Below are 13,617 nucleotides of genomic sequence, written 5' to 3' on the forward strand. Positions count from 1 at the left end.
TGTACTTTAAAATTGTTTCTGTGTTAAATACACAATATCATGTTGGTAGTAATCTGGAAGTGTTGATATTGCTGAAATATTAGTTCTGTAAAGGTACTACAGGTTATCAAGGCTGTGAGGGGAAAGGAAGAGTATATTCTTTATCCTTTAAGTAATTATGAAATTAACCTTTTTTCCCAAAAAATCCCAGCTTATTAAGAGACTTTGACTTCAGTGAAAGTCAGAATGTGCTGAATTTTTAACTTTTCACAATGGTAAGCTCCCCAGAAGAGTGGTCAGAGCACCAAGCCTGAGTTCCAGAAGTGTTTGGACCATGCTCTCAGGCACAGGCTGTGACTCTTGGGGCTGTCCTGTGCAGGGCCAGGAGCTGGACTCAGTGATCCTGATGGGTCCCTTCCAGCTCAGCTTTCTCTGTGATTTCTCTAACTGAGATACAGTTGGCCATCAGAACTCCCAAGATTATGTAAGAGCTTCTTTTAAATGACGTGCTTGGCTTCTCATTTTCATTCAAAATTTTTAGAAACATCAGAGATAAAAAGAAAGAAAGAGGGTGATGTTGAATGAGCAGTGACAGAAATGGGCTCTATAACATTACTGATAACCAAGACATGGACACCTGCAACTCATGGTGTCTCTGCTCTCACCACACCTTTCTAACAGTAAGTAATACAGCACATTAATTTTTGCAAGAGTTTAATTACACAAGTAATCTTGTGTAATTAAACTCTTGCAAAAATTAGTGTGCTGTATTATAGGAGAGACTGCACAGACATCAGTTCTGGATCTTCTAAAACGTTCTGCCCTGCTTGTGTACTGCTGTAAAAATTGTCTGAACATACACCCACAGGTTTCACTGTGCCAGACTGAGTCTGGAAAGCCTCTTCACTGTTACTCTGGATGCACAGAATGTGTTTGGAAAATGGAAAATCATAGCCTGATTGAATTGGATGTTAGCAGTAAGAGCTATTAGACACTTCCTGGGGCTTAGTTACTAGGTGATGGGTTTCTTTCTCTGGAAATACTGTTACTGTTGGAAGCATAAGACTCTGAAGTGCCTTTTAAATTTTTTTTTTTTAATTTGGCTTTTACAGTTTATTTTTGCAAGATTTTGCTCCCAAGAAAATTGTTCAGCTGACTTGAGAGTTTCTGGAAGAGTTGTTTTTCCAAAGTAAGTAAATGTAGCTTTCATTTTTTTTTGGACAAGATTTAGTAAGATTTTATTTAAATTATTCTTTGATCTTTTGTATAGAAATTACAGTAATCTACGAATTCTCAGGACTCCCTGAAAGAAAGAAGAAGTAAAGCTTCTTAATTGAAGACTATTTGTAAATCATAAATCTTCCAGAAAATGTAACAGAAATCTATATGATTGAAGAACTGTTATTGCATAATTAGAAGATTTTACAGTCAAAAAATACATCTTAAAAAACCCCATAAATTTGTGTTCTACACTTCATATATAACTGGGCTAAGATAACCCTGCACAATGCATACTCAGTATGCAGCCATCATAACTGAAATTGTAAAATTGACAAGCTGTTGGTTATTTCTGCTGCTCTTTCTGGCTATAGTGTACTTGCACTGGATGAAGTCTCAATCAGCAGTATAAAACTGAAGGTATAATATTCTATATAAAAGGGACACTTAATTGTTTTAAGTTGTGTTTTATCATCACAACATTTTTCTTTATTGACTATTATAAAGTAAGGACTACAGGTGAGCACAAAGAGGAATTGTAGCTGTTGTGAATTTCAGCTATTTAGATATTTTACATGTAACTTGGATTTTCTTGGGTCACTCATCACTTTTAAAGTTGATTCTACTGAAATGAAAATACTAGGTTGAACAACCTAAAATGGCATCAAAAGATGCTGACAGTCACCTATTGCAGATTAATCCCACCTGTGTGATCCTGAGCACAAACTGTCATCCTCATAGATTTCAGAGTAAGATGAGAATCTTTCTGCCCATTTTAACATGTTACCTTTCATTTTCTTAGGCTGGATGGTTATTTTTTCATAAACTTCTCAGAAAGAATGGCTGTGCAGCATTTTCATTCGTGACATTAGAAGTGCAGTTTTGTAAGCACTTCCAAGCTCTAAGAAAGAAAAACAGATTACAACATATCTGCTTGACATTAGGCCCAGTAGCAGATTTGCAGTGTAAATAAATAGTCTAAATATCTTGATAAAGTGTGAAGTATCACCTTAAATTACCTTGTGCCCCTAGAATCTCGATTAAAAACTAGTTAGCTGTGAAGTGATAATTTATTTTGTCTTGACAGAATGCATTCATTATCCTTGAAGAGCAGAGCAAACACCTTTGGCTTTAAAAGAATGAAATCAAATAGGGATGGCAATGTAATGCTTTATTTACTGAGTAGCAAGTCCTCATGTATACACTATCATGTTTTGTTTAAATTGCTTAGATTTTGGCCTGCTCTGTAAGTTTCTAGTCTGCATCATGCATTTTTTAATGAAGAATGAAATATGATTACCAGGGAAAAGCTCTAGTTCAGCTTTGTTGTAGTCCCAGATGTGCACCTGGTGCTTTTGTGTACTTGTGTGTTAAGCTGGGAGGCATCTTTGTGACAGCATATTGTTAATGAGCTTGGCTTTAACGTGGGTAAGAGGAGTGAGTGGTGGGTATATAAGTGCTAAAACAACGTTCCAATTTAACCTAAACTTGACAAGCTACCAAAATGTTAACATTGTGTTTTTCTTTAATTTGCTTTTGTCTTGGAACCTATCTGCTTATGCAGTGCTTTTGCCTTCTGTTGCTTTTGTAAGTGCCAGCTTCTTTCCCAAAGGTGTTCAGTGACTAATGCTTTGGTTTCGAGCCAGAATATCTGATAAATGTCTATTTCTAGGCACCCTTTCTGCAAGTCTTAATTAAACTTTAATGTCAAGCTGAAGTTTACTTTTAGCCCCTGATAGGGTGTCTGTACTTGTAACACGAATATAGAACATTACATAGATCAGAAGAGAGGCATGTTCACTGTGCCCCTCTTCTTGTTAACTCAGTCCCACACCTTGGGTGCAAAGAGTGAATGTTGAAATAATGTCTGGAAGTACTGTAGCAGGGATACTTGCTATTCTGGCCTGTTAAGGAAAGGACTGCTCTTGTAAAGGCCAGGAGCACAAGTGGACTGATGACAATTCCCTTGCTCTCTCATTAACCACTTCAGCCTTTAGGGGTGGCCATCACAAAACTGGTCTTGTTCCTTAGTCACAGAATTGAGTAAAGCCTCCCCTTACATCTCCAGCTGAGCTTTGTCAGAACCAACTGAAACTACCTAAAAGAGCAGCTTTGCCTACAGGCTGTTTCTGAAATTACTGTCCATTTACATTACAATTATTTTTATAGGCCTCATGATAAGAAAACGTTCCTGGGTGTTGGAAGTGTGAAGACTTTATTGTTGAACATTTCTCTGCTAAATGTTGGAGATGATGCATATGAAACTCTCCTCCATGTTCAGATCCCTAAAGGTCTTTATTACATTCGAGTTCTAGAATTGGTAAGGAAAAAAAGAATCCCTCAAACAGTAATCCTTTGATATTTTTCTTTTTCAGCCTGGTGTTTTTCAAATTATGTTTATGAATTGTTGAGTTTCTTTAGATACTGAACCTATGACCCTTCATCAAAATCTGCCAAAACATCAATTTTTAGACTCTTAGACTTCTAGCTACCTAAATCAAGTGCAATTTAATCAATACAGATGATTTACATAAATTCAGTAACAACTAAAATAAATAATAAAAAAAAGTTTTAAAATATTTTCAGGACATTACAGCTGGCTTTTTGGCTGATGGTCATGTTTTCAGTGATCTCAAAGATATCACAGAATATTTCCCAAATACACAAGCCTATAAAAAGTCATAAATCTAACTGTGCTCTCTTTCTGCCTTTTAAAAATAACTGTTCTCCATGTAGAATCCCCCAGACCCACCTTTGTGAGTTGGCTTTTAACGTGGGTGGCTCTGGGTCTGGTGCACTTGCCTTAGCTTCAGTAAAAGCAAGAAGCAGATGAAGTAACTGATACAATAATCAATATAATCTGTTCTGTGAAAGTGGTCATGGATGTCCTGGATATTGGCATCAGTGAAATAACAAACACCTGGTTCAGGAAAATATAAAGCACCCAATTTTAGTGTGTGCATGTAATCTGAAGTGTCTGAAAAAAACCACCTTTTTAATTTTAATAACTTGTCCTTTATTTTAGGAAGAAAAACAGATACATTGTGCAGTATTAGATAAAGAAATTAATGCAGTGACACTTGAGTGCAGTGTTGGCTATTTATATGTGGATCACAACTCAAAGGTAAGCTGAAAATGGAGTTCCTAGCTTTAGAAACACCCTAAATATGTTATAAGGATTTTCACAGGGGGAAAAAATCTCTGAATCTCGTCTTCATTCCCAACTAACATCTCTTATCATGTTGGTGTCTGTATCTCTTCTGCTACTTTTAAATTAATTGCTTAAACACTCCCTGGAATAATTCATTAAAGGCCAACAGTGTTTGTATTGTGCACTGACTGATTGTGCTTGGCTTCTAGACAAGAGGGCTGACTAATGCCATGGACATATGGGTTAGGTCAATAGGAAGGGACTAGAAGACACAAAAAGCAAGTATTTCCTTAGTTCTGAATTTTTTAGGGCAGGGAATTCTAAATGAGCTTAATAAAATATTTGCATTGAAACTGTGTCAACTTACACTATCATTTAATATAAGGAAAATTTTATTTGTTCTACAGCTGGATTATAGTTTCCTCTTGGATGCAAGCTCGTTAACCAGAGCAGATGAGGATCTCAACATCATCGTTAATGCTACCTGGTAAAGTCTCATAAAAATGGCTCAATGAAAAATACTACTAGCTTTGGAAAACAGATAACTGGAAAGGCTTAGCAAAGCAGGATTGCAAGGAAGTAAATTGGCTGCAAATCAAATAAAGAGACACTACCAAAAAAAATAGGTGATAGATATTTAAATAATTAGTAGGTTTCTGCCTGTAAAAAATGTGGGGGGCATTAATGCCTGACATGTTGTTACCAATTAAATATATTTATTCTAATAAGCTGGAAGGTCTGGTTAGTATTTTTTACAGAAATAGTGTATAGCTTATGATGGTGCCTTCAACACAGATTTTTCTCTTTGCATTTTTGTAGTAAAAATGAAGATGGGAACATGTTGCTGGATAACACACTGAATTTACCTATACCTCTAAAATATGAGATCGAGTTAAATACTCATGGGTGAGTCCCCTGTTGGTATTGCCTGCACATCACAGAACTGTTCTCTTGTTACTGTTCTAAATTCACTGAGTTTTTAAGCAGAAGTGTGATCTAGCTAAAAATTCCTGGGACTGACTCAGCACAGCTGTCCTGGGCTCTGACTTAGACACTTGTAAGAGTTTTTTTCCACTACTGTGAGGTGAGACCATTGGGATCTGTGGTGCTTCAAACTTGTCTCTGAACAGACTAACATGTTTTAAAAAGTGGAATATTTTTTCCAGAAAGATGTGTTTAATCAGAGCAGATCCTCATATTCCTTGCTTAACATGAGCCATGATCTGGGTTTGTTGTGGGGCATCCATGGAGCGTAGCTTTGGTGAGGATTTGTGACTTTTTATGATTCTTCTGCCTTTTTCAGAAGAAAATCTACTTAAAAGCAAACTTGGGTATTTTCTTACAGCCAGTCTTACTGGAGGTAGCATGAAGCAGAAAGTTATGCTAATGATATATAGGAATTCTGTTTATTAACAATTTCTAAACCATTGTAGGTTTGTGTCACCAACCTCATTTGTTTATGGAGCAGAAGAGAAAGATTCAGCAGTGACATGTATGAAGGAAAATATCAACTTCACTTTCCATGTAAGAGGTTTCCTTTGTAAACTCTGCCATCCTTGTTTGAAGGTTAATGTTTAGTGCATCTAATCATAGTCTAGACAGTCAGTAAGGAAGCTTTTAAGAGTACAAGGGCACCATGAGTAATTTTTGTGCATTAGTGATGGGGAGTTGCTGTTAATCCCGCTTAGTAAACTTTTTCTGGCCTGGCAAATCTTCCACTGCGTGATCAGAGAAAAATTCCGTAACACAAGCAGGATTGAAAATGGTAGAGCAGTTCTGAGTTGCCACTTCTTCCTTTCAGGAGCACTTTAAAAGGAATTATGGTAAGAAAAAAGAGTTAGGAGCTTCTTGTAAGAGTACCTATAGCATGAAACTTGTCCTCAGTGGATTGAAAGCAGGAGTTTGGACACAAATCTCTCCTAGTTCCTTTTGCATACTCTCCTGGCAGGCAGTCTGCATGACCTCAGGTACTCATCACAGATTAGCACTACTTACTCATCAGCTTTGGAGGAGGGAAGGGCTCGGTAAGCCCACAGAATGAATGAACAAGATGTTAACACTCCTAGCACAAAATCCACTTTTGTGACAGCACACAGAGCAGCTGCCACCCCATTCTGTGCACTTTTATGTATTTATATATGTGCAGTTTTGTTCCCTGAATAGCTGCCCTTGGAGTTTTAACTGTTGAACTCTTCCCCTCTTCCCCACAAGGTTATCAGTGTAGGACCAAGCATGTCTCCAAATACCAGCTTGGAAATAATGATACCAAATGCTTTTCCACCCAGGGACTTCAAGTTATTCAACCCATTGGATATCAAGGTAAGCAAGGGCTAATTAATGTATTAGTAGCTGTATGAACTCAGTGAAAAAGAGAAGCAGAACGAAGTCAGCTAGGTCCTCAGTCTGTGTTGCATTTGCTAGCCATGGTGAAGCAGAGTGAACTGGAACAGGAACATCTTCAGCCCCATGTTTTTCAGACTTCTGGAAATCAAATTTTAATAATGACCTTATATTTATTTTCAGACAACAGCTGGACACTGCTCCTATAATAAATATCCCAGAGACTGTACTGCAGCAGAAAAAAATGAAAACATATTAAAGGATGTCATCACTTTCTTTTCAAAGCCTACTAAGAGGCACATGGTAAGGTCTGTCTTTTGGCATCAGTGGGAAATGACTGTATGGATAAGCCTTAAGTAAAGAGTGTATCTTATATAATGAAGTTACAGAACCATCTTCCAAGGATGTGTGGTGGGACCTGTGGTAAGTTCAGGGTAGTCATAAGTGACTTTAGTGAAAGGGGTGAGAACTGAGCTGAGAAAGTTGATTAATGACACATTGCTGAAGTCTGGGTGGATGACAGGCACCCACAAAAAACTGCCAGAGGGGTATGGAACTGAATGAGTGGGCAAGCAGAATGGCAGAGGAAATTCAGTAACAAACAGAAAGTGATGCATCAGAGGAAAACAGGCTTTATTTTAATTACATGAAGTATGCAGATCAAATATTCATTGTCTTTTCCTCATCAAAACAGTGCCATCAAACATAACTAACAGGAGCAAGGTAAAAAAGCCCCCAAATGTTAAAAATAACTGAATTCCAAGGAAGACTATACAAGGTAATGGAAGTCAAGAATTACAAAATATGTGGAAGTCATATTTGGCTGGGAAGCAATTAAAAATGTGCAGGAGGCTGGGAGAGTGCCATACATGTGTGGCCTGTTCCAGCTCCTCCCTCTGTTCCTGCTCACAGACCTGCTGGAGATCAGGCACTCCACTGCACAGTCCAAACCACAACTGCTATTTTACTGCTGAGGCTTTGTCCTCATAGAGATCTGTTTCCTGCACCTTGTCTTTGATAAAGTACAACAGTATTTAATCTGCCATCTTAAAAAAATAACAAAAACATGCAAACAACAAAAAAACCTTGCCTATTTTTAAAAACTGTTAATTTAGGGCTTTTAAGTAAGCATTACATTACAGGAAATATCAGCCAGTGATTGAGATACAGCCTGCACTAGAATATCCAGCCAGTATTCAGCATGGTAGTCTTGAATAAAGAGTAATGTTAAAGATGTAACAAACATAATCATGTACAGCCTTGTGCTTTTTGTCTTCTCCAAAGCTGTGTGAAGTGGTGCTCGTTGTCAGTGTACAAATGTAAGGATCAACCAATTACACTGTTTGCACTGGAGAGCACAGAGTTATTGTCATTCATCATTATTGATAAAAGCTAATTTCAAATAACAGTGCAAAAATAAACCCCAAATGTATAAACGAATTATGACACTTGTTCTTTTTTAGTCTTGAAATAACTGAATTTTTAATAAAAATGACACGTGTTTTGTATAACAATTAGGTTGGTCTCTTGTTACTGTGCCTTTAGCACCTCTGGAATGGCAGTGATGGATGGCCAACCTCAAGTTATACCCTGAGTTTTCAAGAATAAACATGAATCCTTTGGTTTTAGTCAGTTCTTCTTGTCTTTAATGCTAAGATTATATAGTTGATAAAGTTAAGTTTTATTCTTTCCCTCCCTTGTACAGTACTGCATGAAAAATGACAGCCTTTGCTTACAAATACATTGCAAGCTGGGAAACATGGAAAGTGGAAAAGAAGCAACAGTTCAGTTGCATTTGGAGGCTACTCCTTTACTTCTACAAATGGTAACACATGAATTTTTCATACTTGAGGGGAATATTTCAAGGCATATTTGCAGTATTCCCTTTATATAAATTCAAGGTATTAGTATTTGTTTTCTAACAGTGAAACATGATTCAAACATGATTAAATCTAAATCTTCTAGGTTTTAACCTATTTTATGTTGCCAATGCTAAGGCACAAGGTGATGTATGAAAAACAAAAATATGTATTTAAGTTTGTCACTTTATATTTATGATATGCATTGCTTTGCCTATTCTTGGCTGGGTTATGTAGGATGGGGATTTAATTTCAACTCATAATTGTATTTTTCTAAGAAAAGTAGCATGGATGTGGACTTAAGTAAAATCCAACCTGGCTTCATTCCAGCTTCTGGTACTAATTTATTTTGTGCTCAGAAAAGGCACCATTGTGTGTTTGTGTGAGATTCTGGTTATGTCAGCAGCTGTGTTACCATTTTTGCTGGGCAGGAATCAGTGTGTTAAAATTTTTTTTTTAAATATAATTTTTATTCTTTTTTAATCAGGATGATGCATCAGTATTGAAGTTTGAAGTAAGAGCAACGGCCTGGCCAGAAAAAAGTGCAAAAGTTATTGAGCTACATAAGGACAAGCAAGTTGCATATGTAAGAATTTTCTTATGAATTTGTGATGAACATGTTAAAGTAGAAAAACTAACAGCAATTAATATTGCACAATTCTGTACATACCTATACACCAGCAATGAGTGTTAATAACTTTTTAAATTAATTAATTTTCCTAGATGTTTTTAGTATCTATTAGGGAAAAACCCCCAACAGTTAGCACTAAGCTTATTTTCTGTTTTTCAGGTCTATTTGGAAGGAGTGCACCACCAAAAGCCAAAATACCATGTTACAGTGTTAATTATTTCCCTCGGCTTAATAGTTGGTGTTACCTTGTTACTGGTTCTTTCATTTATATTATGGAAGGTAGGTTTTTAGTATTCCTTAGTTGCTTAAAGTCAGGAATTCATACTGTTGGAGGATTTTTGGATCTGGGTTAAAGAATAAATAACATTTGATTATGTTATGTCCTTTCTAAAGAAAGATAATTCCTCCTGTAACTTGGGGTTCTTCAAAAGAATTTCTCCATTCTTTCATTTCATTTCATCTTCTGCATGTTCTACATTTTCTGTTGCTCAACACCACAAATCCCTTTACAATATTTTATATGGTATCTCATGTTTGCAAATGATTTATGTATTTTAATGATATCAAATGGATCATTTTTGTGCAATGGTGCTCCACATTTAATATCACCTGACACAAGATGACTGATAGTTTAAAACATGGTTTCATACCAGTATAAAATGTTTTAAGATTTCAAACTGCAACATAAATACAAAAAAAAATTCTGTGCCCAAGTAAAAGAGAAAACTAATAAGGATGCAGATCCTCTGACAAGTGATTAAGAGATTGTTAACTTCTTTACCTACATGGAGGCTTTCTCCATCCATCATTTTTACATGGACAACTAGAAATGAAACAAATTTAACTGCAACATTTTATTACCATATTTTTAAAATACTGGATTCTGTGGACTGTTAAAGTCTTTACTCCATACAGGAGAGCATTAGCCTCCCAAAAATTAGAAGAAGGAAAAGCAAACCTACTTTTTTCATTGATGAGGAACACTTGATTACTTGGTATGACAAAGCACTGGCAAATACCATACTTCATAAATGCCATACATAGGCATTTTTATTTTAATTAATCATTTATGGTTTAGATTTGATGACAAAGATTTGCTGACAACAGATTCCAAATTATGTATTTCAGATTGGCTTCTTCAAAAGGAAATACAAACAGATCCCTCAAGATGCGAACAGAAGAGACAGCTGGAGTTTTAAAAGTGGGAACAAAAATGACTAAGATGGCAAATAAACATTTGATTTTAAAATGAAGAAATTAAAATTCAGATTAATTCACAGGAGAAACATCAGCAACAAGAAACCTAAGCCTTGAGCTTACTTGCTCTTACAAAACATGCTTGATTTCCTTGAACTGTATGGAGGATACACCTTTCAGTACTGTTCTAATATGAAAATGGCAAACCAGTTAGTTCTGAAGTCTCCCAGTAATATTTGAAATGCCATATATATATATATATATGTGTGTGTGTGTGTGTGTATATATATATATGGTTTCAAACAGACAGAAGAACACTAAAGATAAAGAGAAGAAGAATTACTTACCAAAAGGAAGTATTTGAAGAAAGTAATAATTTTGGCCAATCCTGGAAAGTAAGATCTCAAACCCATTAGCATGAGTTACTATATTATTTTTAAAGTTTCAATAAGATTTTGATCAGGCATTCAAGAAGAAATCCTCTCTCATCTTTGTCTGGCATTTTACCAAGGGTAAACTAGCTCAAACCCACAGGACTGTAAGTAGGACACACAGACACAGAAAACAGCTCTCAGAAGCTCTGGGCTTCTGCAGGTAACCTCGTAAGCTTTGGCTTCACAGGCACAGCCACATCACTGAAGGTACTTAGACACGCAGGCAAGCCAGAACCAGGAGGGCCAAGGGTGAATTCAGAGCAGGGAATTGTGTGGGGTAGCCTGGAGATGCAGCTATAGAAAGATGAAAGTGCTGGAGATTATAATTTGTAGCCATCCATAACATGGTACTTGCAAGCGTGATAGAATTACTTGCTTCATCCTTTCCTCAGACAGTGCTGCCATAAGGTTTTGGACTTCTCCAATGAATTATTTCTATGTGGGGTTTTTTTAAAGCAAGTATTTATTTTTATTTATTTGAAGATTTTTCTATAGTACTTATAGGATTTAGTGCTGGCACTCTTCCAGAACCTGGAAAAAAAGACAGGCCTCAGCTGACAAAACAGAGACACACATATACCCAAAAGACTCCAACTGCTACCCATAATGGGCCAAATTTTATCTTTAGATGGAGTACTTTTGAAAGTACTTAATAAGGAAGTCACTTGGAGAGACAGCTTGGGTTCTTGGAAGGTGTCAGATAAATACCATCCAAACAGGCACCCTCAGCAGCCACTCAGCAGAAAGGCAGAGGACTCACCAGAAACATGGATCAAACCACTGCTCTGCACTCCAGGAAGTTTCTTCAGCTAGCTAAGTTTGCACTGCCACCTAGCTTTGGTGAAACAGCACAAGCCACAATGGAAAAAAAGCTTCCTTTGCTGCCCAGAACAGCTGGAGAACGTTGAGCTTCTTCAGTGACAGAATTTACAGCAGCAGCAGCAGGACGGAGCGCGGCCGTGAGGCCGGGCCTTGGACGTCACCGAGAACGGAGTGTCACCTGTACAAAGGCTCCAGAGCTGCACCACCCAGCCTGGGGGAGCTAGCCTGAAACTCAAACCCACAGCAAGTGCCTTCAGCAAGCACTTCTGCTACCAGAGTGCTTGGTGCCATAAAAGCCATGATGCCCACAGATTCCAAAGGTATTTGGGACCACTTTGTATCTTGCTTTCACTTCATTTGGTGCCAAAGATGTGATCACTCCAAAGTATGTTTTCCTCTAATATCTACAGTGCAAGGACAAGTGAATGTGCATATATTTTTTTAAAAAGTCAAAATAAAGTATGAAATACTTTCTTGCAAATCTGTGTGAAAACTGTACCAAAATGCTTACCTTCCAAATGGCTTTAGTGAATTTTTGCACTTTAACCAAAAAAACCTTTGAACAGAAATTAGCTTGATATTACAGCATACTGTGAAAAATATACCTCAAATACTGGAAGAAGCATTCATGTTCTTTTGAGTACAGACAATGCAAGGAAGTGAAACAAAAGCATTTTATTTATGTTTGAAATAGTTTACATAAGTCAGTACCTGTGATAATGATGCCTTGGAAATTGTACACTTTCTATTCAGGTTTGATTGTTAACATGTATATGTTGGCTGCCTTTTCTTAAGATATGAAGCAAAGTTATGAGACTTTTATAAACCAGGTTGACAAAAAATGAATGTACAATGTCCTGATGGTGGCAAGATTATAAAGTATTACTCAACTGCATTTTATTAAAAAAAGCCCCAATCAAGTTAAACAGATAAATGCTGTTTGTTCTGCAAATTCAATTCCTTTGTTAAATTTCATTTAATAAATAAGTTAAATCTACTAAATGTTGCTGCAATGCCTTTTTAAACAACTTAAAGAAGTTTAGTTTGAATTGCCTTAGCATGTTAAAAACACTTGATGGGATAGAGTATGAATTTTAAGTGGAGACTGCTCCCTGTGACTTGGACAACAGGCAACAGCTCGGGTTTAGGAGCCAAATCCTCACCTGCAGTACTCAGTCCTGTGTAATTATCACAGATAAGAATTTTTACAACTATTTAAAATCATAGTAGCTATGGATCTCTTCCAAAGGTTTAAGCCCTTGATTTAGTAACATCATACAAAGACTGGATTTCACACTTCACTCAACTGCTTCCTGAAGAAAGCACCAAAACCAGCTCACTCTTGCCCTGACCCAATGCAGCTTTCTTTGTGCACTGTCTTCTGACCAACTCCTGGAGCAGTGACCAGGAAAACATTCTTTATCCATGGTCCTGCAAATGGCAAAACATGGTTGCTACTTTTCATCTCAAAGGAAGCCAGTTCCCAGAAAAAATACAGTCTTAATTTGCTGTCCTCTGAAGGAATTGTCTTCAATATTAAGTAAATTACCAAAAAAACAAAACACTCAAAAATTATGTTTATGCCTAGAAGAAAATTATAAAAATTTAAGTCAACTCTTAAGTTATTTATCACAACTTTAGTCTCAGCAACAACAAAAACTATGCTGAGTAATGTTTCAATTCTAAGAAAGAGGAAAATATTAAATTTATACAAAGAGCGGTTTTTAAAATACATTTTAACAAAGGAAAGTCATACAGGACATCAATATATTCTTTCATGTTATTTGACTAGAAACATTTTGAGACAAATATATTAAGGCATTATTAAAAAGTCATAACTAGAAATAGAAGTAATTGATTAAAAAAATAAATGCATACATTTTTATTTTGCCACCATTCTTCAGTTAGAGCTGGTGAGCAGAGGTATGGTTCTTCCCTGTGCTGAGCTGAGTTACCTGACAATGTGAATAGCAGCAGCAGACTTAG

At 36.5% G+C, this 13,617-nt stretch overlaps 1 protein-coding gene across 1 annotated transcript in view; it reads left to right on the forward strand.

Annotated features, from left to right (window-relative positions):
- ITGA4 (integrin subunit alpha 4) overlaps positions 1 to 12,633 on the forward strand; it is a 34,744-nt gene extending 22,111 nt beyond the window's left edge. The window contains exons 17-28 of the mRNA XM_059853212.1: positions 1,092 to 1,168; positions 3,367 to 3,517; positions 4,223 to 4,321; positions 4,756 to 4,835; positions 5,168 to 5,254; positions 5,782 to 5,872; positions 6,560 to 6,667; positions 6,872 to 6,991; positions 8,394 to 8,513; positions 9,035 to 9,133; positions 9,338 to 9,457; positions 10,307 to 12,633. Of these exons, the coding sequence (XP_059709195.1) occupies positions 1,092 to 1,168; positions 3,367 to 3,517; positions 4,223 to 4,321; positions 4,756 to 4,835; positions 5,168 to 5,254; positions 5,782 to 5,872; positions 6,560 to 6,667; positions 6,872 to 6,991; positions 8,394 to 8,513; positions 9,035 to 9,133; positions 9,338 to 9,457; positions 10,307 to 10,399 (1,245 nt within the window). The 3' untranslated portion in view covers positions 10,400 to 12,633. The remainder of the gene's footprint in view (positions 1 to 1,091; positions 1,169 to 3,366; positions 3,518 to 4,222; positions 4,322 to 4,755; positions 4,836 to 5,167; positions 5,255 to 5,781; positions 5,873 to 6,559; positions 6,668 to 6,871; positions 6,992 to 8,393; positions 8,514 to 9,034; positions 9,134 to 9,337; positions 9,458 to 10,306) is intronic.
- Positions 12,634 to 13,617: the final 984 nt, after the last annotated feature.

Source organism: Haemorhous mexicanus, chromosome 8 (genome assembly GCF_027477595.1).
Source record: "Haemorhous mexicanus isolate bHaeMex1 chromosome 8, bHaeMex1.pri, whole genome shotgun sequence".
Taxonomy (NCBI): domain Eukaryota; kingdom Metazoa; phylum Chordata; class Aves; order Passeriformes; family Fringillidae; genus Haemorhous; species Haemorhous mexicanus.